Below are 25008 nucleotides of genomic sequence, written 5' to 3' on the forward strand. Positions count from 1 at the left end.
TTTGTTTTTGGTGTTTTTTAAAGATGAATTGTGAATCAGTCTGTTACCCATTCGCAAAAAAAGATAACCAACATATAATTGGAACAGTCTAACTGGGTTTAATTCTAACATTAAAACAATTAAGAAGCCACTTATTGTTTAAATTAATTGTTTAAGAGTTGAAATTTCTTGCAGAATACAAATTAAACATAAACACACTGAACCGAAGCCTTAAACGTCACTAGTATAATAAAATATAGCCGATACAAATAGAGGTTTCGACCAAAGAAAGACTTCACACGTAATTAAGCCTCCTGTTGCTTGCTCAAACCACAGAAGGCATCAAGCTGAGGGTTTGCTTTCTGGCCCTCCTCAGTGAAGCAGTAGCGTACGTAGCTGCCGTAGTCGTAAGGCTTGAAGAGCGGCGGGTGGTCAGCGTCGATGAGCTCAGGCGGGGCTTGGATCACGACATCGTCGTTGGGGATGGAGAAGAGGATTGAGGAGTACCTCATCACGCTGCCGCCCACCACTACACGGTGCATCGGGGAGTACACTCGGCCGTTGGTCCATGCCTATTTCCAAATTAATTTATCATGAAACAAATCGTTAATACATAGACCGATATCCTATTTTTATTCGTCTAAAATTGAGAATCCAAACTTTCGAATACGGTGGCACATATGACCTGCCTGCATATATATCATCTGTATTTAAGAAATTTGAAACATTAATTTTTATAACACATGATAGATGCATGGGTAAACCATGTTGAGATTTTTCCAAATTTTATTCCTGAATGCTTGATCTATATTAGATCACATCTAATAGTTTGGATTTTCAATTTTGGAATCCAATATTTTAATTTAGGCTGATAGTACTCAAATGTTGAATATTATTAATAGTAGCTAGCTAGCTTGTTTCAAGTCATTTTACTAATTAGGCTACCATATACCATGCTAGCAATAAGACTCAAATTTGTTAGTCCCGTAAGGTACCGTTTGGCAAAGGGTTAAGTGAGGAGTTGAGGAGACTTAACCCCTTCTTAACCTACCAAACACAACAAATCTATATAAGGGTTAAAGTGAGTTAACCCTCCATAATTTGTCAAACATAAAAAATATAGAAGGGTTAAGTTAACCCCTCTAGAGGGGTTAAAATGAGTTAACCCCTCAAAATAATGGGTTTACTAATACTCCTATTTAGATGGAATAAGAGTTAACTCTTCTAATTATAAAGAAAATAGTCAAAATCATTGTTATTCCCAAACACTAAAACTGATCATAATGGCTAAAATAAAACTTATTTAACGGGTTAATAATTTAGTCCTTCGAATTATCAAATGGGCTAAGTACATTAATTCTTCTCTTTAACCCCTCTTCATTAACCCTTTGTCAAACGGGGCCTAAGTGAATTTCACTACTCCTATCTTCTGATATCTCTTGCTAAATTAGTTGACAGTGTTGGAGATTCGAAATAATCAAATCAAATCTGTACCCTTCCGGATTTTGTGTTTGAGAGTTGAGCAAGAAAAAAATTCACCATAAATCAAAGATAAAAACTTGTAGGAAAGTAAACAAGAAAGAACATACCAGATTTAACGAGGTTCAGCAACGTGCCTACGTTCTCGAGAGCCACACCACACAATTCTTTGATTACTTGAAGAAGATTACAATGCTTGCAATTAGCCTCTCTCTCTAAGATTTCTAATCTCAAAGAGCCCTCAAAAACTCTCTTTTTCGTGCTCTTTTTCCCTCTTAAACCCTTAAGAGATGTGTTTCTATTTATAACAAACACAATCCTAAACAGATTAGAATTCTAAAACGAGTCTGTCACACCCTGGTGTGGCAGACACCATATCCATGGCAGACAGGGCAGATTCTATCACACTAGGGTATAGCAGATACCATACCCATGGCAGACAGGGCAGATTCTGCCACACCAGAGTGTGACAGACACTACACCTATTGTCTGTCTTAAATTTTTATGCGATTGTTAATTTTGATTCTAGGTTTAGGTCTCCACTCTCAAGACCAACAATCTCCCACTTGGAGATCAAACCACCATCAATGAGCTCTCCCAAACTCTGCCTTCTTCGCAAGCATCTTCTCCTACTTGGAAAAATTCATTCTTCAATCATCAATATCCTGGCAATTTTGTCGATCCTCATAGTGTGCACGTGAAGGCCAACTGAAGTTGCGCATAACTCCAGTTTCTCAATGGTGACTGCCTTCGTCAACATGTCCGTCGGATTTTGACTCCCCAAAATCTTCATTAAGTGTAACTTTCCGTCTTCAACTAGCGAGCATATAAAATGGTATTTGACGTCGATATGCTTTATTCTGGCATGATATACTGGATTCTTGGTAAGATGTATAGCATTCTGGCTGTCACAATAAAGAACTCCTCTCCCTTGCTTCAAATCCAACTCTTCCAAGCACTCGTTCAACCAGATCATCTCCTTGCTTGCTTCAGTCACCGTGACATACTCAGCCTCGGTTGTAGATAAAGTCACAATCTTTTATAGACATGAGACCCAGCTCACTGTTGTCGATGCTAAGATATAAATATATCCAGTGGTGCTTCGCCTCGTATCATGATCACCGACGAAGTCCGCATCTACGTATCCTTGCAGCACCAACTCCTTCCTCCTGAAACATAGTGGTTTATTTGTTGTTCCCCTCAAGTACCACAATATCCACTTCACGGCCTCCCAATGCTGCTTCACTGGATTGCTAGCAAACCTGCTCACAACTCCCACTGCATGGGCGATGTCCGGCCTTGTGCAAACCATCACGTACATGAGACTCCCAATGGCCGAAGAATATGGCACTCTGCTCATATGCTCTTTATCTGCATCTGTCTTAGGCGATTGCTCCTCAGATAGCTTGAACTAACTTCCAAGGGGTGTGCTAATAACTTTAACATTCTGCATATTGAACCTCTGAAGTACATTCTCAATGTATTCAGCTTGGCTCAATCTTAATGTCTCTTCAGCTTCATCCCTACTAATTCGCATCCCTAGAATCTGCTTCGTTGTACCCAGATCCTTCATTGTAAATTCCTTTGCTAGTTTCTTCTTCAAACTGTTTATCTCCTCTAAACACGGTCTTGCTACCAACATGTCATCAAAATATAATAACAAAATAATAAAGCTGAACTCGAACCTTTTGAAATAACAATAATGATCCGAATTGCATCTTTTGTAGCCATTGTTCTGCATAAAATTATCAAACTTTTTATACCATTGTCTCGGAGCTTGTTTCAAACCATATAAGCTCTTCTTGAGCTTGCACATAATTTTTTCCTTTCCTTCTTCAATGAAGCTAACAGACTGCTTCATGTAGATTTTTTCATCCAAGTCACTATGAATAAAGGCAGTCTTCACATCTAACTGCTAAAGAAAGAGGTCTTCTGCAGGCACCAAACTCAACACCACTCTGATGGTTGTGAGCTTCACAACAGGGGAAAATATCTCTGTGTAGTCCACTCCTTCCCGCTGTTAAAACCCATTTACTACTAATCTGGCCTTAAATCTCTTGCTTCCATCAATCTCTTGCTTGACCCAGTAAATCCATTTATTATGTAAGATCTTCTTATAAGCAGATAACTGGGCTAACTCCTACGTCTCATTAGTGAGTAGAGAATCCATCTCCTCCTTGGATGACCTCCTAAGCTCCATGCCCTGGATAGTTTCTTCTGCACCTGGAGCCTCCTCTATTCTCTGATCAGAACAAACATCATCACTCCTATCTGGAAGTTCCTCTATATCCATGTACTCAGATCCATCTGTTCTGATCAGAACAAACATCATCACTCCTATCTGGAAGTTCCTCTATATCCATGTACTCAGATCCATCTGTATCTGAAATGCTGCTCCCACTGCTATCCATGTACTCAGATCCATCTGTATCTGAAATGCTGCTCCCACTGCTTTGGCTATCCTTAGCATCTTCCATGTTCCTGGAATCCAATCCCTCTACCTTTATCCCTTTTGGTGCTCTTCTCACCAAAGTATTCCTCCATTTCGGGATTGATTTGACTGATGAAATCCACCTTCCAGATCGTCCTCTTTTTGATAGATCAGTCCTGCGTAGGATGGAGTTACATGTCTCTTTCCATGAGCTTCATAATCCTTCAGCTCGTGCTCATTCTCCTGATCCTCTTGGTTCTGATAGAGAGTTTCCTCCTCCCAGTCATAGCCCTAGAGATGAGCATCTCCCCTCTCATACCCCTAGTTATATTGAGGATCTTTTTGCTCAGATGGAGTCTTATCATGCTGAGGCTGAGTTTTGGAACCATCAAGATCAAGTGAGATTTGATATGTTAGAGGAGTCTCATAGGGATCTCAAGACTAGACTTGATGTGTTAGATGATTCTCATACGGATCTTAGGATGAGATTTGCTGAGATTGAGTCCTCTCAAACAGAGATTAGGGAGTCTCAAGATGCTATTCGGAGGGAGCTTGGTGGGATTAGGACTCATCAGCATACTGATTTGAAGATCCTTACTAGCAGATTTGACGATCTTTTCAGGGCTGTTCAGCATCCTTATCTTCCACCGGGTCCAGGGCCATCTGCTCCATGAGGACTGTTATCATTTGGCTTGTGATGTGTTCTTTTGGTTTATGTGTTGTTGAACGATGTTTTATTCTATGATGTAGTAAAACTCTATGTTTTGTTGGGATGTTGTTTTTTTTAAACTATGTGGTTTGACTTTTCTGGCTTGCAAATGTAGTGTGTTTGGATGTTTATATTTGCTCTCTTATACCTCATGCCTTTTTTTTAGTTGTAGTAAATGCATGCCTATATAGGATATTTATATTACCCTCATAATCTTATCTTTTATATATCCTTGTGGCTTTTAAATAAGGGTTCAGGGCTGTTCAGCATCCTTATCTTCCACCGGGTCCAGGGCCATCTGCTCCATGAGGGCTGTTATCATTTGGCTTGTGATGTATTCTTTTGGTTTATGTGTTGTTGAACGATGTTTTATTCTATGATGTAGTAAAACTCTATGTTTTGTTGGGATGTTGTTTTTTTAAACTATGTGGTTTGACTTTTCTGGCTTGCAAATGTAGTGTGTTTGGATGTTTATATTTGCTCTCTTAAACCTCATGCCTTTTTTTAGTTGTAGCAAATGCATGCCTATATAGGATATTTATATTACCCTCATAATCTTATCTTTTATATATCATTGTGGCTTTTAAATAGGGGGAGCATTTCCTATTTTTTTTTCTACTCACTCGTGCTTATAGGTAGGGGGAGTTTTCAATCTCCTTTTGTCTCTTATCCCCTTTTTGATGGTGACAAAGGGGGAGAATATGTGAGTATTCACAGTTTGCTTTGTATCTTCAGTTACTATTGAACTGTATTTATATATCAAATTAGAAAATTGTTTGTCATCATCAAAAAGGGGGAGATTGTTAGGACTCATATATATGAGCCTACTTTTGAATCTTATTTTGATGATTTTACAAACAATTTATAATATGTTTTTCAGTATTTGTTTTTGTTCCAGGTTGAGTAACTCAAAAGCCACATTTATATCGAAGCTTATTCAACTCAGTCAGATCTAAGATTTAGCTTCACATGCATATCAACTTGGTACAACTAGCATAGGACTTTATATTGTGTGAATATATCTCAAGCTCAATAACACCCACATTTGGTTTTAATGTGATTTTGACAATATACTGAGATATCAGTGTATAGACTTAATTTTTACTGTATACAACTTTTGTTAAGTCTATAAATTCATTTAAAAAGGCCTCATATCCTTGTTTATCTCAATTGTCCAAAACTAAGAAAATTATACACTCATTTTACATGTTTTAGCAAAACTAAGAGATTTTACAAAACGGGGAATCACATTTGGAAAATTCCTTTTGAAACATGCTCATTTATATATTTATAAACTATTTCCCAAATTTTATATTTTTTGGAATTTATTTGATATTTTTTAACATGGTCTAAAGTTTAGTTTTTCTTTGCATTTCTGCTCTGTTCACGTATAGTCGACTCATAAGTCGACTCACGAAGTACAGCGGAGTTGTGTTTTTTGTCTGTTGGGTCAACTCATATAAGCCGACTCATTAGTCGATTTATAAGTCGACTCATAAGTCGACTTATCAGAGAGCCGTTGCACGGTAACAACTAGTTTTATGTTTTATGTGTTTATGGCTTTTTAGTCTTTTTCCTTGGGTTTTAGCTGATGTATTGAGATGCTATATATACCCATATGCTCTGAATTCTTCTCTTCACCAAGAAGATTCCTTAATCAAGTTTTGAAAGAGTTTAGTTTGTGTTTAAGAGGTGTTTAAGCCTTGTTTGGTTTGAAAAAGAGTTTGCGTTACAAAGAGGAGCTTACATTATTTGTTAAGGAGTTCATCCCCAATATCCAATCATCCTCTCTTTGTAGAGAAGTTTTCCTAACTCAACCTTCTAGCATTTATTTCTTATTAATCTTATTGAGTTAGATTTTATTTACACTCATTTATCACGCACTCATATTGAGCTTGTTATATCTCATATAATATATTGTTGGGTAGTGGTGTGTGATTTAGTGAGAGTGCGTTTAATTGAGTTCTCGTCAATTATAGAGAACAACCATTGTTATATTCGTGCATTCGTGAGATCACTTGTAATACACTTGTATACCAAGAGGAGTGTGTGGTGAGGACGGAGTCGATACCGAGAGGAGTTGCGTCGGTGGCCTAGTGAGAGGTGATAATTTCAAGCACTTGAGGGAGTCGATACGTGAGGACCAACACTTGATGTTGTAGCTTGTGTATGTACATTGTGAGTTTTTGTGAGAGTTGTCGGTTGACTCGATAACCGAGTGTGTAGAGAAGTCCTGGCTTCCAAACCGGATGTGTCGTGATAGTGGAGATCTCCTCGAGGTGAGGAGCGGAGACGTAGGTCGTGGGGACCGAACTCCGTGATCATATCTTGTGTTTGAGTCTGCCTTGTGTACATTTATTTTGTGCTTGTATTTTACATTCTTGCTCATATATCACTTATATATCTCTTGCAAGAATTAATTATTCTATAAAGTTTTTAATTGGCATAAAATTGAATTAGATTAGCCCCCCCCCCCCCCCCCCCCCCTCTAGGGTCTAACAATTGGTACCAGAGCTTGGTGTTATTTGATTTAAGGACTAATCGTCTTGAGTTAAAGATCCAAGTTATTTATCTTGCTAATCTTGTTTTGATCTTATTTTCTTTCTTGCTTCATATATCAAGGACATGTTTAATGCACCAGGTCTCGGTTATGCTACAAATATTGCTCCTAGATTAGATAGTTTTCTCTATGCACAATGGTGTATTAGATTTAAGCTATTTGCTAGATCTAATGATATTGATATTTGGGAAATTATCGATTGTGCTTATAGAGTTCCCACTACGGAGAAATCCAAGTGGAATAATGATGACAAAAGATTATTTGCTTTAAACAAGTCTTCGTTAGAATTCTTAATCAATGCCTTTGGCTTATCATTTGCTAACATTCTTGATTCTTTTGATAGCGCTTATGAGCTTTGGAATTTAATAGAAATACATCAAGGTGATTTGGAGGCTATCCGACAAGAGTTGGAAAATCCCGCCTCAAAATCTAAAGGAGTTTCATCTTCATGTATGCTTCCACTAGGAGATGATCCTAGTGAGGTACGTGAGCTCGAAAACGATGATGATATTTCTTTTGATGAGCTTGCATATGAATTTGAAAAATTATTGCATGACAACAAGAAATTGAAACATAGTTTTAAGGAATTGAAAAGCAAGCATGTTCAATTGAACTCCACTCATGAGTCCCTTATATCTAAGTTTGATTTCATTGCAAATGAAAATATTAATTTCAAAGAATGCAATGAAAGATTAAGAAGTGATGTTGCTAAGTTAACTCATGAGAAAAATAATGCCATACTAGAAGTAAAGAACATTAGAAATGAGTTTAGTAATCATGTATGCTCCAATGTCAATGCCCAAGTAAAGAACATTAGAAATGAGTTTAGTAATCATGTATGCTCCAATGTCAATGCCCATGTGACTAACAATGATGAGTTGTAGAAATGAGTTTAGTAATCATGTATGCTCCAATGTCAATGCCCATGTGACTAACAATGATGAGTTGAAAGTTGTTAAAAATCACATTTCATCTTTAGATTTAACTCTTAAAACATGCATCGTTAATAATAAGAAACTTATGGACTTGTGTGCAAAGTACAATGATAATTCTTCTAAAAAACCTATTCACTATGCACGCATGTATGATAAAATCTACAAATGTTCTATTTGCGGTCGTAAAGGCCACTTAGCTAAAACTTGTCAAAATGCACAAAAGATGAACAAGCCTATACATGATTATGCACACCATCAAGATTCTCCATCTCATTCACATGTTCACACACATAATGATAATCATAAACACGCCCATGTGTATAAGTGTAATTTTTGTGGTCGTTTGGGTCATTTGACCAAGTTTTGTTTTGACTTAAAAAGGATTTCCCGTTTGCAAAATAAATTTCAAGATAAACCTATTTTTTTCCAATGAGACACGTGCTCAACAATTTGGTCAACTCAAACCATTCCAAACTCTACATTGCACAAATTGCAATCGTATGGGCCATGCATACAATTTTTGCTTTGACCATATCCGTGCACAAAACACACCCAAATGGGTTCATAACCCTAGGGCCTTGGATTTAAAAGATAGGAGTCGTGTCCCAAATTCATTCGGTACCAAAAATACTTGGGTGCCTTTAAAAAATTAATTTGAGTTTCTTTCATGATTTTTTTGTGTTTTGTTTTGTCTTATAATATATGCTTCAAACTGTTTTCTTGTGAAAATACTATACACATAAATATTGTTTAAGAAAACTTTTTAATGGTTTTTGAGATATGGTTGCCATGTGATTTTATAAGTATAATTAAGTATGAAAACTTTTAAAAATTACAAAAAAAATACAAATTAAAAACTGTTTTTCAGGCTATTAGTCGATTTATTAGTCGACTACTGAGTCGACTTATAGGTCGACTTACGGCTAGATTTTTTTTGGGTCTGGGTTTTCTTCTTATTGGATGCAATTTGGTTTGGACCCGCTTTGACCTAGATACCCTATAGTGACCTTATCCCAGCCATCCATGTGTCTTTGACCACATCCTCACCTTTAAATTACCCTTAGAAGAACCGATCCCCTTCCTCTCTTCATTTTCTTCGTTCTTCTCCCAAGTCGGCTTTTCCTTCTGCTCAGTTCGTCCATCTTACGTCTATGTGCTTAGCCGTGACCTTATCTCCTCTTGATCCTCCTTTGTCCAGGTATACCCCTCTCTCTCACTCCTTGTTTTACCTTCTAGAACTCTCATCTAGGGTTTCTTTAGAAATTTCTAGGGTTTGCATTTCTCTCTTAAAATCTGAGTTCATCTTGTTTGCATTTGCCTTAATCATGTCTGACATTGTGCCTAAACGTCGTAGGACTGGTAGGGATCAACTTTCATCTTCCAATGCTCCTCCTCCTTCCTCCTCTAATCTTGAATATTATGAAAAATATCTTGAACATGAGGATTTAATCCCTAAATATCGTGAACTGTGTCATCTTAAGCCTTTTCCTGGTAAATATGTTAAATTTGATGACTTTATTCAATTTGGTCTGGAAACTGTTTTTGAAAATGCAAATATGGTTGGTTTTCTTAGCACTGAGAATGACTTTCCATATTATCCTCACTTAGTGCATCTTTTCTATGCAAATCTCCACCTTGAGTCCCCTCATTCCAGAACTCGTATTATTGTCTCTAAAGTAAAAGATACTCGCATCAAATTCTCTGCAGACAAATTATTGATGGACGTCACCTATGATAATCTTGCCGTTGAGGCCCTTTTAGTTCTTCCTGGTGAATGTCTCCTCTTGTCTGGTAAAAATACCTCTAATCTAGCTAAACTTGTTGGTCGGATCGTATATTACAACATCATTCCTAAGACAGGGGCATACAGTCATTATTCTCATGATCTTACTCGTGCCATTTATGCTATTATAGGAAACATTAATGTTCATTGGGGAAAAGTTATTTTTGATATCCTGGCATCTGATCCCTCTACCTTTATCCCTTCTGGTGCTCTTCTCACCAAAGTATTCCTCTATTTCGGGGTTGATTTGACTGATGAAATCCACCTTCTAGTTTGTCCTCTTTTTGATAGATCAGTCCTTCGTAGGATGGAGTTACCTGTCTCTTTTCATGAGCTTCATAATCCTTCAGGTCGTGCTCATTCTCCTGATCCTCTTGATTTTGATAGAGAGTTTCCTCCTCCCAGTCATAGCCCTAGAGCTGAGCATCTCCCCTCTCATACCCCTAGTTATATTGAGGATCTTTTTGCTCAGATGGAGTCTTATCATGCTGAGGCTGAGTTTTGGTACCATCAAGATCAAGTGAGATTTGATATGTTAGAGGAGTCTCATAGGGATCTCAAGACTAGACTTGATGTGTTAGATGATTCTCATACGGATCTTAGGATGAGATTTACTGAGATTGAGTCCTCTCAGACAGAGATTAGGGAGTCTCAGGATGCTATTAGGAGGAAACTTGGTGGGATTAGAACTCATCAGCATACTGATTTGAAGATCCTTACTGGCAGATTTGACGATCTTTTCAGGGCTGTTCAGCATCCTTATCTTCCACCGGGTCCAGTGCCATCTGCTCCATGAGGACTGTTATCATTTGGCTTGTGATGTGTTCTTTCGGTTTATGTGTTGTTGAACGATGTTTTATTCTATGATGTAGTAAAACTCTATGTTTTGTTGGGATGTTGTTTTTCTTAAACTATGTGGTTTGACTTTTCTGGCTTGCAAATGTAGTGTGTTTGGATGTTTACATTTGCTCTCTTATACCTCATGCCTTTTTTAGTTGTAGCAAATGCATGCCTATATAGTATATTTATATTACCCTCATAATCTTATCTTTTATATATCCTTGTGGCTTTTAAATAGGGGGAGCATTCCCTTTTTTTTCTACTCATGCATGCCTATATAGGATATTTATATTACCCTCATAATCTTATCTTTTATATATCCTTGTGGCTTTTAAATAGGGGGAGCATTTCCTATTTTTTTCTACTCACTCGTGCTTATAGGTAGGGGGAGTTTTCACTCTCCTTTTGTCTCTTATCCCCTTTTCAATGGTGACAAAGGGGGAGACTATGTGAGTATTCACAGTTTGCTTTGTATCTTCAGTTAATATTGAACTGTATTTATATATCAAATTGGAAAATTATTTGTCATCATCAAAAAGAGGGAGATTGTTAGGACTCATGTATAATTTATATATCAAATTGGAAAATTATTTGTCATCATCAAAAAGAGGGAGATTGTTAGGACTCATGTATATGAGCCTACTTTTGAATCTTGTTTTGATGATTTTGCAAACAATTTATAATATGTTTTTTAGTATTTTTTTTGTTCCAGGTTGAGTAACTCAAAAACCACATTTATATTGAAGCTTATTCAACTCAGTCAGATCCAAGATTTAGCTTCACATGCATATCAACTTGGTACAACTAGCATAGGACTTTATATTGTGTGAATATATCTCAAGCTCAATAACACACACATTTGGTTTTAATATGATTTTGACAATATACTGAGATATCAGTGTATAGACTTAATTTTTATTATATACAACTTTTGTTAGGTCTATAAATTCATTTAAAATGGCCTCATATCCTTGTTTATCTCAATTGTCCAAAACTAAGAAAATTATACACTCATTTTACATGTTTTAGCAAAACTAAAAGATTTTACAAAATGGGGAATCATATTTGGAAAATTCCTTTTGAAACATGCTCATTTATATGTTTATAAACTATTCCCCAAATTTTACATTTTTTGGAATTTATATGATATTTTTTAACATGGTCTAAAGTTCAGTTTTTCTATGCATTTCTGGTCTGTGCACGTATAGTCGACTCATAAGTTGACTCATAAGTCGACTCACGAAGTGCAGCGGAGTTGTGTTTTTTCGTCTGCTGGGTCGACTCATATAAGCCGACTCATTAGTCGATTTATAAGTCGACTCATAAGTCGACTTATCAGAGAGCCGTTACACAGTAACGGTTAGTTTTCTGTTTTATGTGTTTGTGGTTTTTTGGTCTTTTTCTTTGGGTTTTAGCTAATGTATTGTGATGCTATATATACCCATATGCTCTAAATTCTTCTCTTCACCAAGAGGATTCCTTAATCAAGTTTTGAAAGAGTTTAGTTTGTGTTTAAGAGGTGTTTAAGCCTTGTTTGGTTTGAAAAAGAGTTTGCGTTACAAAGAGGAGCTCACATTATTTGTTGAGGAGTTCATCCTCAATATCCAATCATCCTCTCTTTGTAGAGAAGTTTTCCTAACTTTATTTGTTGAGGAGTTCATCCTCAATATCCAATCATCCTCTCTTTGTAGAGAAGTTTTCCTAACTCAAACTTCTAGCATTTATTTCTTATTAACCTTATTGAGTTAGATTTTATTTACACTCATTTATCACGCACTCATATTGAGCTTGTTATATCTCATATAATATATTGTTGGGTAGTGGTGTGTGATTTAGTGAGAGTGTGCTTAATTGAGTTCTCGTTAATTGTAGAGAACAACCATTATTATATTCGTGCTTTCGTGAGATCACTTGTAATACACTTGTACATCAAGAGGAGTGTGTGGTGAGGAAGGAGTCGATACCGAGAGGAGTGGCGTCGGTGGCCTAGTGAGAGGTAATAATTCCGAGAACTTGAGAGAGTCGATACGTGAGGACCAACACTTGAGGTTGTAGCTTGTGTATGTACATTATGAGTTTTATGAGAGTTGTCGGTTGACTCGATAACCGAGTGTGTAGAGAAGTTTCGGCTTCCAAACCGGGTGTGTCGTGATAGTGGAGATCTCCTCGAGGTGAGGAGCGGAGACGTAGGTCATGGGGACCGAACTCTGTGATCATATCTTGTGTTTGAGTCTGCCTTGTGTACATTTATTTTGTGCTTGTATTTTACATTCTTGCTCATATATCTCTTATATATCTCTTGCAAGAATTAATTATTCTATAAAGTTTTTAATTGGCATAAAATTGAATTAGATTAGCATAAGACCCTAATCATCCCCTCTCTAGGGTTTAACACAACGAACGATACAAGTCCTTCTGGTATAGATAGTCATCCATTTGTGACTTCCAGTAGGTGAAGTCTGAACCGTCAAACTTCTCAATCTTAGATTTGATTTCCTCTGTCATGACTCTCTTTCTCACAAATTTGCTGAACGAAGCTCTGATACCAGTTGTTGAGGATTCGAAATAATCAAATCAAATCAGTACCCTTCCGGATATTGTGTTTGAGAGTTAAGCAAGAAAGAAATTCACCACAAATCAAAGATAAAAACTTGTAGAAAAGTAAACAAGAAAGAACATACCAGATTTAACGAGGTTCGGCAACGTGCCTACGTCCTCGGGAGCCACACCACACAATTCTTTGATTACTTGAAGAAGATTACAATGCTTGCAATTGGCCTCTCTCTCTCTCTCTCTCTAAGATTTCTAATCTCAAAGAGCCCTCAAAAACCCTCTTTTTTTGGTGCTCTTTTTCTCTCTTAAACCCTTGAGGGACGTGTTTCTATTAATAACAAACACAATCCTAAACATATTAGAATTCTAAAACTAGTCTGGCACACCCTAGTGTGGTAGACACCACACCCATGGCAGACAGGACAGACTCTACCACACTAGGGTGTGGCAGACACCACACCCATGGTAAACAAGGCAGATTCTGCCACACCAGGGTGTGGCAGACACCACACCCATGGTCTGTCTTGAATTTTCATGAGATTGTTGATTTTGATTCTAGGTTTAGGTCTCCACTCTCAAGACCAACAGACAGTGCATATCTATCATGTTACTATTACATTAAATAATATTCTATTTTTTCCCTAACATAATAATATCACTAATAGAAAAATGAACAAATTAGACGGAACAACCTACGGAATATAATTCCGTCTAGTTTGAGGCAACCTAGATGGAATTATTTATGTCTAGGTTGTCTCGTCTAGTTTGGCGCATTCGTTGAAGTTGGATCCGTCAAAATTTTCTAATTAAGACAGTCCACTCCAAGAGTCCCCGCAGGATCCATGGTAGATCGAAATAATGCTTTAAGATTGTTGGCGCCTGTGGTTAAAACTGCAATAATACAGATATATAGCAGCTAATAACTGAAAGAAAGCTGAAGTACAATAATTTAAATTTTTCAACTCAGCTGCTGTGCGTTTGTAAAACGCTGTGCTTAAAGCATTATTTGGCCTACTCCGGTGCAAGGATCCCAATGCCAAATTGCTTCCAGGAACAGCAGTCCAGTACTCTGGTGTGCACCAACCCAGTACTGTCAAGATCTCCTCGATCTGTAAGGCAAAGATCTCCTCGATCTATCAGGCAAAAGATCTCCTCGATCTCCTCAGGCAAAGATCTTCTCGATCTGTAAGACCTTCTCGGTCTAGGCACTGTTCCTACTAGCACTAGCTATTCTACAATATATATCTGTATATATTGATTGTTGTTTTTGGAATGAATTTTCCTTAAGGATTTGAGTTCCATTTATAGCGTTTGGAAAAACACTATGCACTAATAAAATAATATATTTTACTATGCATGTGGGGCCCACACGTAAAATTTTCTTCGTTCATCAGCCCACGTTTTTCTTTAAAAAAGCGTGGGACCCACCTTACTTTTCATTTTTCCTTCTTTACGGCTGCAACCAAAGATGAATGCAAAAAGGTGGGACCCACTTAATAAAAAAATATCTTAACAATCCCCCACAATTTTTTTTTAAATTTTAAACTAATGTCGTGTAACGGTGCCGATGTTTTAATCGTTGTGCGTAAGGAAGATGTCGCAAGGACTTGAATCCCCTTTAGATCAACTGAATAAAAGATAGGTGCATGGTGTCGCAGAGACTTGAACCAGCACATGTCTAAAAATCCAGTGATCACATAAGATCAAACTTATTTGTGGTAGTTTTCACTTTGAACCACACTTGTTTTTGCCTTTGCCTTTGCCTTTGCACATTTATGGCCCTGTGCATGTTCTAGTTTCTGCTAGGGCTCTAGGTATCTTTCCACAAGATACCATAGGAGACGGCCAAATCTCCACCCATGCATAGGTGAGTTCTTTAGGCATGTTTCCTATCAAACATCCCGCATCCGAAATGCTTTGAACTCATTAAGGCTTAAGAGCCACCCTTTCTCATGATAGGATTCTAGGTGAGTCCTTTAGGTGTGTTTCCTATCTAACACCCCGCATCCGAAATGCTTTGGACTCATTAAGGCTTAACAGCCATCCCCTTTACATGATAAGATTCTAGGTTCAAAGTTTTACTCGGGTAGTTCAGCCAGGTAAGGATAGTATTAGAGGTTGATCAAAGATCAATTAAGTACCTCGTTCCTTGCGGAACGCGTTACGCAACCCCTAAACCTTGCCTTAGACACCGACTAATCCAAGAAAACTTGAACCCTTTCACTTGTAAATCTTACTTGACTTTTGAACCATTTATCTTGTCATTAGTAGCATAAGCTTTGAACTAATAACTAGATATAAATGGTAAGTATTTATAAGACTCACCAAACTTTACAAATCTTGACTTTTGAACCAATTATTTTATTATTAGTAGCATAAGCTTTGAACTAATAACTTAATAAACATGGTAAGTATTTGTAAGACTTACAAAACTTTGAGACCCATTCCAGCAGACGTCCTTTCAACTATGTCCTTTTTCAGACCCTTAGTCAAAGGATCAGCCACATTCTCTGAAGATCGAACGTCAATCACAGAGATGACTCCTTGACAAATGAGTTCTCTCAAATAGCCATGCTTCAGACGAATGGTCCGCTTCTTTCCATTGAACAACGAGTTTGCTGCCACAGCACTCGCCGCCTGATTATCATAATAAATAGTAATTGCGCCTTGCAATCCTGTCAATGGAAGGTCTCGAAGAATACAACTGAGCCACTCAGCTTCATCTCCTGCAACACAGAGTGCAAAGAATTCAGATTCCATCAATGACTGTGCAATCATGGTCTGCTTCTTAGACTTCCACGAAATGGCAGCTCCACCCATGGTGAAGACAAAACCTCCAGTAGATCTGCACTCATCTGGTTCTGAGCACCAGCTCGCATCTGAATAGCCTTCGATTACACCTGGATATCCAGTATAGAATAGGCCCAGACTTGTAGTTCCTTTCAAGTATCTCATCAATCTCTGGACAGCATCCCAATGAAGTTTTCCAGGATTACTTGTAAACCTACTAAGAATTCCTACAGCGAATGCTATATCTGGCCTTGTGCAGCTCATCGCGTACATAAGACTTCCAATGATCTTTGAGTACCTTAGCTGCTCTACTGGTCTTCCAGTGTTCGGTCGAAGCTTCTTATTGTAATCGTATGGCACTGACAGTTCTGACAGGTCGTAGTAACCATACTTCCTTAGCATGCTCTCGACATAATGAGATTGAGACAATCCAATACCCTCTTTAGAGTATATGATTTTGATTCCGAGAATCACGTCCGTAGTTCCAAGGTCCTTCATGCTGAACTGTGCCGAAAGAAATTTCTTGGTAGATGTTACTATCTCCAAATCACTCCCGATGATGAGCATATCATCCACATAGAGGAAGATGACCACCACCTTTCCTTCAGCGACCTTGATGTATAGGCACTTGTCAGATTCACTGACTTGATACCCATTGTTACGGACAACCCCATCGAACTTCTCATGCCAGAGTTTTGGTGCCTGTTTAAGTCCATATAATGATTTAACAAGTTTACAAACCTTACCAAGTGGAGCATCAAGTCCTTCTGGTTTCTCCATGTAGATTTTTTCTGTGAGATCTCCATTGAGAAAGGCAGTCTTCACATCCATCTGATGTATGACAAACCTTTTAATCGCCGCCCATGCGATAAGCACTCTGATGGTAGTGATCCTGCAAACCGGTGCATAGATATCAAAGAAATCTATATCTTCTTTCTGAGAGAATCCTTTCGCCACCAGTCTTGCTTTGTACTTTTCAATAGTACCATCAGGACGAATCTTCTTCTTGAAGATCCACTTGCAACTGATAGGCCTTGCACCTTCAGGTACATCCACCAGCTCCCAAGTGTGATTTTGGATCAATGAATCCATCTCATCATCTATAGCTTCTTTCCACAGAAGAACGTCTGTTGACTGCATTGCTTCTTGAAAAGTCTGTGGATCTCCTTCCACATTATAGGTGATGAAGTCATCTCCAAAATCTTTTTGTCTTCTAACGCGTTTGGAAGATGGTTCGATAACTCCTTCATCATTGACTGACTCCTCTTGTGCATCTGATGTACTAGCATTCTCTGCTACATCTTTGAGCAATAAGCCTTTATGTTTGATAAACTTATCCTCAAAGAATTCTGCATCCCGAGCTTCAATGATGGAGTTGGTTCCAAGGTCCAGGAACCTGCACGCATTGCTATCTCCAGCAAAGCCAAGAAATACACATTTGTTTGCCTTTGGTCCGAGCTTAGGCCTTCTGATATCTGGTATTCAAACATATGCGAGACACCCCACACTTTGAGATTATCCAAAGAATCTGGATATCCCAACCATAACTGATGAGGAGTATTATCAGTTTTGGAGTAGGATACTCTGTTCAAAATCCAGTTAGCCATCAACAAAGCCTCTCCCCAATAGAAGGTAGGTAGACCAGATGTGATCAACATCGAATTCACCATCTCGGTCAATGTGCGATTCTTCCTTTCTGCAATCCCGTTAGATTGCGGAGAATACGGAGCAGTAGTTTCTGTAATGATTCCATGCTCCTTGAAGTATGCTTCCGATTCCTTGGATCGGTATTCTCCTCCTCTGTCGCTCCTGAGTCTTTTCACCTGCAGTCCAAGCTGCTTCTCTACTCAAGTCCGAAACTCGACAAATTTGCTGAAGGCTTCATCTTTAGATTTCAGCAGGTAAACGTGGCAGAAGCGAGAATGGTCGTCGATGAAGGTGATGAAGTACTTCTTGCCGCCACGAGTGATGAAGCTTTTGAAGTCACAAGTATCTGAATGAATCAGATCTAACAGGTTGGTGCTCCTCGTAACACTTGAAAATGGCTTCCTTGTCAGCTTTGCTTGCGCGCAAACTTCACACTTCTCAGGTTTGTTACCCCCACATTTTGGAAGTAATCCTAACTTCTCCATGCTGGACAGTTTTCTATAATTTACATGTCCCAGCCTATTATGCCATAACACAGAGGAGTAAGCAGAAGAGGATACTTCATTTACAACAAGATTGGGTGCACTCGTACTAATTTTATACATGTCATCAGTATAATATGCATTGCCAAAATACATTTTCTTGAAGGATAATACAGCCTTTCCTCCTTGGAAATCCAGCCTCATGCCTGCATCACACAGCATGCTTCCAGAGACTAAGTTTTTGGCAATTGAGGGAACGTGTTTCACATCCTTCAATGTGAGAGTCTTTCCCGAAGAAAGAGTCAGCACCACAGTCCCAGTTCCAAGAACAGGAACCACAGAACGATCAGCCATTGATACGTTCTCTTTAGTAGCAACATAAGAAGAGAACATATCTCTATTGGAGCATACATGACAAGTAGCACCCGTATCTAACCACCAACTAGAGATGTTGCTTGGAGTTGTTACCTGGAAGAGCATAGCCACACAATCATTAACTTGATTGACATTGTGTGTTGTTTCCTTCTTTGGTGCTTTGCAGTCTTTGGCAAAATGTCCTTGCTTCCCACAGTTGAAGCATTTGCCGCTCCTCTTGAACTCCTTCTTCTGATCGTTCAGGTTCTTTGGGTTCTGGTTCTTCTTTCTGTTGAAAGACTTCTTTTTCTTGAAAGATGAATTATTACCCTTTTCAGAGTTAGCAGCCACCATGTTAGCAGAAGCCTTCTGCTTAGCAATGAGCTCGGTCTTCGTGCGAGTCCGAGTCTCATCCTCGATCCGAATGAACCTCTTCAAATCAGACAGAGTCACCTGTCTTTTCCTTCTCCGAATGTCAGTGGAGAATGACATCCAAGATGGAGGAAGCTTGTTGACAATTGCACCAGAAATGAAGGTTTGACAAAGACTGATTTTTTCATCCTTCAGCTTCATAACAAGCTTTTCAAGCTCTTTGACTTGAGGCAAAAACCTCAGTATCATCTTCGAACTTCAAGTCCAGAAATTTGTCAATGAGGTGAGATTTGGACAGCTTCTCAGGAGCTGACACCAGAGAAACTGATGGAGATGGGAACACAGTACTCAACTTGTGCCTTAAAACAAGCCCGTTTCCTCAGAATCTAAGGTAAACTGAAATCTGCTATAAATATTGTTGGCGCCTGTAGTTAAAACTGGAATAATACAGATATATAACAGCAAAAATCTGAACAGAAAACTGAAGGGCAGTGATTTAAAATTTCAACTCAGCTGTTGTGCGTTTGTAAAACGCTGTGCTTAAAGCATTATTTGGCCTACTCCGGTGCAAGGATCCCAAGGCCAAATTGCTTCCAGGAACAGCAGTCCAGTACTCTGGTGTGCACCAACCCAGTACTGTCAAGATCTCCTCGATCTGTAAGGCAAAGATCTCCTGATCTATCAGACAAAAGATCTCCTCGATCTCCTCAGGCAAAGATCTCCTCGATCTGTAAGACCTTCTCGGTCTAGGCACTGTTCCTACTAGCACTAGCTATTCTACAATATATATCTGTATATATTGATTGTTGTTTTTGGAATGAATTTTCCTTAAGGATTTGAGGTCTATTTATAGCATTTGGAAAAATACTATGCACTAATAAAATAATATATTTTAGTATGCATGTGGGGCCCACGCGTAAAATTTTCTTCGTTCAGCAGCTCACGTTTTTCTAAAAAAACGTGGGACCCACCTTACTTTTCATTTTTCCTTCTTTACGGCTGCAGCCAAAGATGAATGCAAAAAGGTGGGACCCACTTAATAAAAAAATATCTTAACATATATGTGTATGCGGATTTGTGTATGCGGATTTGTTTCGTATCAGTTTGGGCTGTTTTGTATCCTTATTGATCAAAGTTGAATTTAAGGTGGTTAGATTTTGATGCAATATGTTAAATGCATCTTTAGACATATAGTTCAGGATTTTGTATAGAACATGAACAATTTATGGACAATTTTAGTGGTTAATCTTTTAACAGTGAATTAGTTATTCTTCTTCGTAATGTTCCTCTCAACTGCTGGCACGAAGAAATTGGAGGATCCTAGAAATTCATGGCACTCCAAATGATGGCCTGCCAAAGTCATAATGTGGCTGTTTTACTTGGGAATCTCTTTCCTGGTTCCCTCGGGATTTATTGAACTCTATGGTAATCTTTATTAACTTCTTACTGAGTGTGAGTTTTCATCAGTTGGCTTGCCTGTTTTGATTCATGTTTTTGGTTGTTTTTGCAGGGCGGATTGCACATTTTGGTGCTGGGTAATTATAAATTATTGATTATTAACATGAAATAGATATTTTTCTGGAAATTTAATTGTTTAATTCTGGTGAAATTTTCTTTTTCAGGGTGTTTATAGTGATTCAACTTATTAGTGTGATCAGTTTCATAACATGGTTGAATGACTGTTGCAGATCAGAGAATTTGTTATTTGAGATCTATGAATTCCTTAATTTCATGATAAACAATAATCAAAGTTAAATAAATTGTAAATTGCATCAGCGATTAGCTGTAGTTAAATAAATCAGTACCTTTTCCTAATCTACTTTCAACTATTGTTATTTTGAGTTTTTCTTTATTAATTTGTTCTCTTTGCATCAGAGATTAGCTGTAGTTTCAGAATGAGGTATAGTAACCGAAATGAAAATGCTGCTTTGTATTTCAGGCTGTTTCTAAACCCTTTTTCAGAGCACATGTTGAAGGCCTACTTAAGGTGAAATTCACATTCATTATATTCAATGATTTCTCTTTGACCATTGATCGTTTGGAGCCCCAACTTTGTACTCGTGAGTATTTATTTATGGACTGTCTACTATGATACATGGATTGCTCTCAATGTTGTTGTTAGTCCAGTAATCAATATTTTGATTTCCCTATTAGTTCTTCTGCAAAGTTGTTAATGCTTTCTAAGTGTATTTCATGGCATGGACTAATTGATGTTGAATTTTGTATAATGTAGGATCAATGAGAAAGAAATATGAGCATGTTGAAGAAATATGATGCTTCAACAACTTGGAGGAGTAAATGCAATTGGATTCTATAAATTATGCAAAGTTCATCAAGTTAAGTAAATGCAATTGGATTCTATAAATTATGCAAAGTTCATCAAGTTATGTAAACAATTGTATTCTTTATTATCTATGTAAACTGGATTCTATAAATTATGCAAAGTTCATCAAGTTATGTAAACAATTGTATTCTTTATTATCTATGTAAACAATTTATATATCTCTCTAGTATTTTAGTGAATGTATTATTTGAACATAATTATATTTGATATTAAAATATAATTAGATTGTGTTAGATATGAATATGATTTGCTGTTGGCTATTATAGAGCGTGCAACGTAGATTCTGCAAAAAAAAAACTATAGCAGAGCAACCTAGACGGAATTTTTGTCTAGGTTGTTAATTAACCTACACGGAATTCCGTCTAGGTTTCAACCTAGACGGTTATCTTGATTCCGTCTAGGTTGATATCCGTTTAGGTTGGTCAACCTAGACGGAATTCTGTCTAGTTTGAGCCAATCTAGACAGAATCAAAATAAACGGACCTAACTAAACAGAATTTCATCTAGAAGAACCAACCTAGACGGGATTTGGAGCAACCTAGACGGAAATTTCCGTCTAGGTTGCTCGTTTTTCTACTACTGTATGATAGGTTGAATAAGGACTGCAGTACTGATATTAATGAATTCAGTGCTGCACATCTATCTCCAACACACTAGTTAGAAACTTATGACCTTGAGATTGGTAAAAGAGTCAGAAAAAAAATTAATAAATCTGAATTAAAAAAGTTTAACTTCTTCAATTAATCCTATTTGTATTAAAAAAGAGAAAGTATCATGTGGAGAAGATCTATGACACTTAATGTTCACCAAATATATGTTAGTCATTGGATCCATGCACGAATATCGAGGTCCAACGATCCAACAGTTGACATTTATTTGGAGCGCATTAAATGCTATGGACAAGAGACCATTTAATACTTTCTCCTAGAAAAGGTGCAAAAGAACCATACCCGAAGGGCATCACCAGCGATAACAATGACAGAGTTAGGCGAAGGCACCGCAGGATACCATTCCCCATCCTCGGTCTCTATTTCCAGCCCATCCACCTGATTTTGGCAAATTATGGCTGTTGTGTTTTTGTCGCGATGAGGAATCAAGCCAAGCTTCTTCTCCTCCTCCTCGCCCTGAGGACCGTACTCTGAAACTCTGAGCAAGTATTTGGTCGAGTTCATTTGTGAATCGTAGTATTTCTCCGCGTTCATACTCTCAAACACCATCTTTATCACCGCTTGGTCTAGCTCCGCTAACTGTTTTGAGAAAGCGTGCACTTTCTCGCTGTCGAATAGGAATACATAAAATTAAAAATGTAATATTAGTTTTTCTGAAACATGATTTAAATTATAGAAAGCAATGGCAAAAAAAATGTTGATGTGTATGTATGGGTTATACATGCTTGCTTGATTAAAAAAATGCAATCCAAGTGAAAACTTGTGATCAGTTTAGCAAAGCGGATAAACTAGTTTAGTTTGAAATTGGTTTAATTACAAATCAGGATAGGGGGTGGGTCATTTCTGAAGCGCTTTAGAACCAAAATTTGGCCTAAAAGTCCGTTGTTAATTATATCTTCAGTAGTATTTTTCTTCTCTTAGGGGCTGTTTGGTTCGTTTCCTAGATATAGGGAAATGCATTTTCACGTACAAAAACACAAATTTTAAGTTTTCCAAACTTTTCCAAGAAATAGATTGTTTCGCTTTCAAAAAAAATGGTGAGAAACCAATGTATTTATTTTTCTTATATTTGGTTCGCATGGAAAAAAAAGAAAAATTTTTGTTTATATGGCAAAAAGCCGACGTAGCTGCAGTTTTCGTCGATTTCACGAGGTTGAGGAAGGAATTGGGGGAGAGAAAAAAATCTGATGTGGCGACGATTTTCACCGAGTTTTCCTTCTTCAACCCTAGCGAACCAAAAATGGAAAAAAAAAACCGACGGAAAGCTTATATCCTACGTGGCCACGAAAAATCTGATGTGGAGGCGGTGTAAAACTATATCCTACGTGGCCACGAAAAATCTGATGTGGAGGCGGTGTAAAACTTTTCCACCGAGTTAAAAAACGAACCAAAAAATCTGATGTGGAGGCGGTGTAAAACTTTTCCACCGAGTTAAAAAACGAACCAAACAGCCCCTTAGCTTATATATTAGCACTTACGATCCTGCTTGAGGTTGGCATATTTTAAGGATAACTATAGGTAATTTCCTAGTCCTATCGAATTAAGAGATAATAAATGCTAATAAACAAGTTGAGCGCTAATAAATGGTACTAAAGAATAAGTGAGGCTACCCCTTGCAGTTGAACCAAAAAGAGGTTTTTGCCTATAGAAAAATAATAATTGTGCTACAAGTTTTATACTATTATTGTACTATTACTAACAAATGTGTAGGATTCTTTCTCAGAAACTATCAAGAAAAATTTTGAGTCATCATGGGCTCTAAATTTTTTTTGTTTACGGGAGTAGAAAAGTTGTGTAAGTTTTGTAGTACAATACTCGTCACTACTCTTTTGCCTATATGCTCCAGTTGTATCCTTCTTATAGATTTGCCCTCCAAATATGCATATTATAGGTAATTTATACCCCCTGCTGTTTAAGACGGCTAAAATTCATGGTGTTGAATTGACAATGAGCAGATTTGTGTATATAACCTAAAAAATATTTTTGAAGGGACAGGGGGTACATTCATCATCAATTTTAATCCTTATGTTATATTGTGACTCAAATTACTAATCTCGAACCCAGTTCTTTGATTGGCCTGCTTGAATGGCCGAGACTTATTAGCGTAGCTAATTAATGTCGTACGAAGCTTGGATTAGTTAATATTAAGTTGTTGGTTATTAGAATTCTAAAATCAGTATACTATCCTAAAGCATCTTTGCTCCCACGTCAAAATAGCAATCCATGCACATGGGTGTGTTATTATTCGAATTCTCCTTGGATGAGAACTAAGGGAGATAAAGGCTTTTGGAATTAGTTGAGATAGCAAGTTCATGAAGTAACAAAAGGATTCCTATCCAACTTCATATACGGAGTAGTTGTGAATAAATAGAGCAGAGAACATTTTCGAGATCAATACATCAAAACAAAAAATAATGTTCTCCTTTGAAGCCGCAAGAGATAATTTGGCTTTTCGGTAGCTCTCTATTTGTTGCTCTAATTAATTAGAGATTGAGAGAGAGATTGATTGAGACTATTGGGGTGTTATTTGGGATTAAGTGATTGAGAGAATCCACTTTGTATTCCTCATAATTTAGTAAAGCTATTCTCCTCCTTCGCTCGTGGGCATCGACTTAGGCAACAAGTCGAACCACGTATATTTTTGTGTTCACGTGATCTTGATATTTTTCGTGCTTTCGTGTGATTGATATTAGTTTAACCTAGGTATTTGTCATAACACCTTCCTCAGTTCAAAATTTAATGGTGCTAATTGAGAGGGGGTATATCAACTCAATATTAAAGAAGGTTATCCATAAATTAGCAAATATTCAGATTTCAAAAACCCCCCCCCCTTGTCCGAATAATTCCTAAGCTTAGTCTCTAACGGGAGTCTAAACAAATCCTTGATCAAACTATCCAAGACTGAGCTACGTAGCTCAGTACTAAGCTTGGGGTACACTGCCTCAAAGCATCCGTACGTTGTCAAGGCCTCCATCACTTCATCCCGGACCACGGACCACGCTCCGGCCCCCGTACTACCCGTGTCGACGCCGGAGAAGTCGATCTTGGGGAGTTTGGTGGTCGAGGGTGCATCGGATCCCAT

The 25008-nt window shown here is 37.7% G+C and overlaps 1 protein-coding gene across 1 annotated transcript; it reads right to left on the reverse strand.

Moving 5' to 3' along the window:
- On the reverse strand, positions 111-25008 carry LOC109820881 (probable 2-oxoglutarate-dependent dioxygenase AOP1.2). The gene is made up of 3 exons (XM_020387077.1): positions 24749-25008; positions 22209-22533; positions 111-551 (listed from the first exon to the last, which is right to left on the reverse strand). The coding sequence occupies exons 1-3, from the start codon at positions 25006-25008 to the stop codon at positions 285-287; spliced, it is 852 nt and encodes a 283-aa protein (XP_020242666.1). The 3' UTR covers positions 111-284.

Source organism: Asparagus officinalis, chromosome 8 (assembly GCF_001876935.1).
Source record: "Asparagus officinalis chromosome 8, Aspof.V1, whole genome shotgun sequence".
In the NCBI taxonomy this organism is placed as follows: Eukaryota; Viridiplantae; Streptophyta; class Magnoliopsida; order Asparagales; family Asparagaceae; genus Asparagus; species Asparagus officinalis.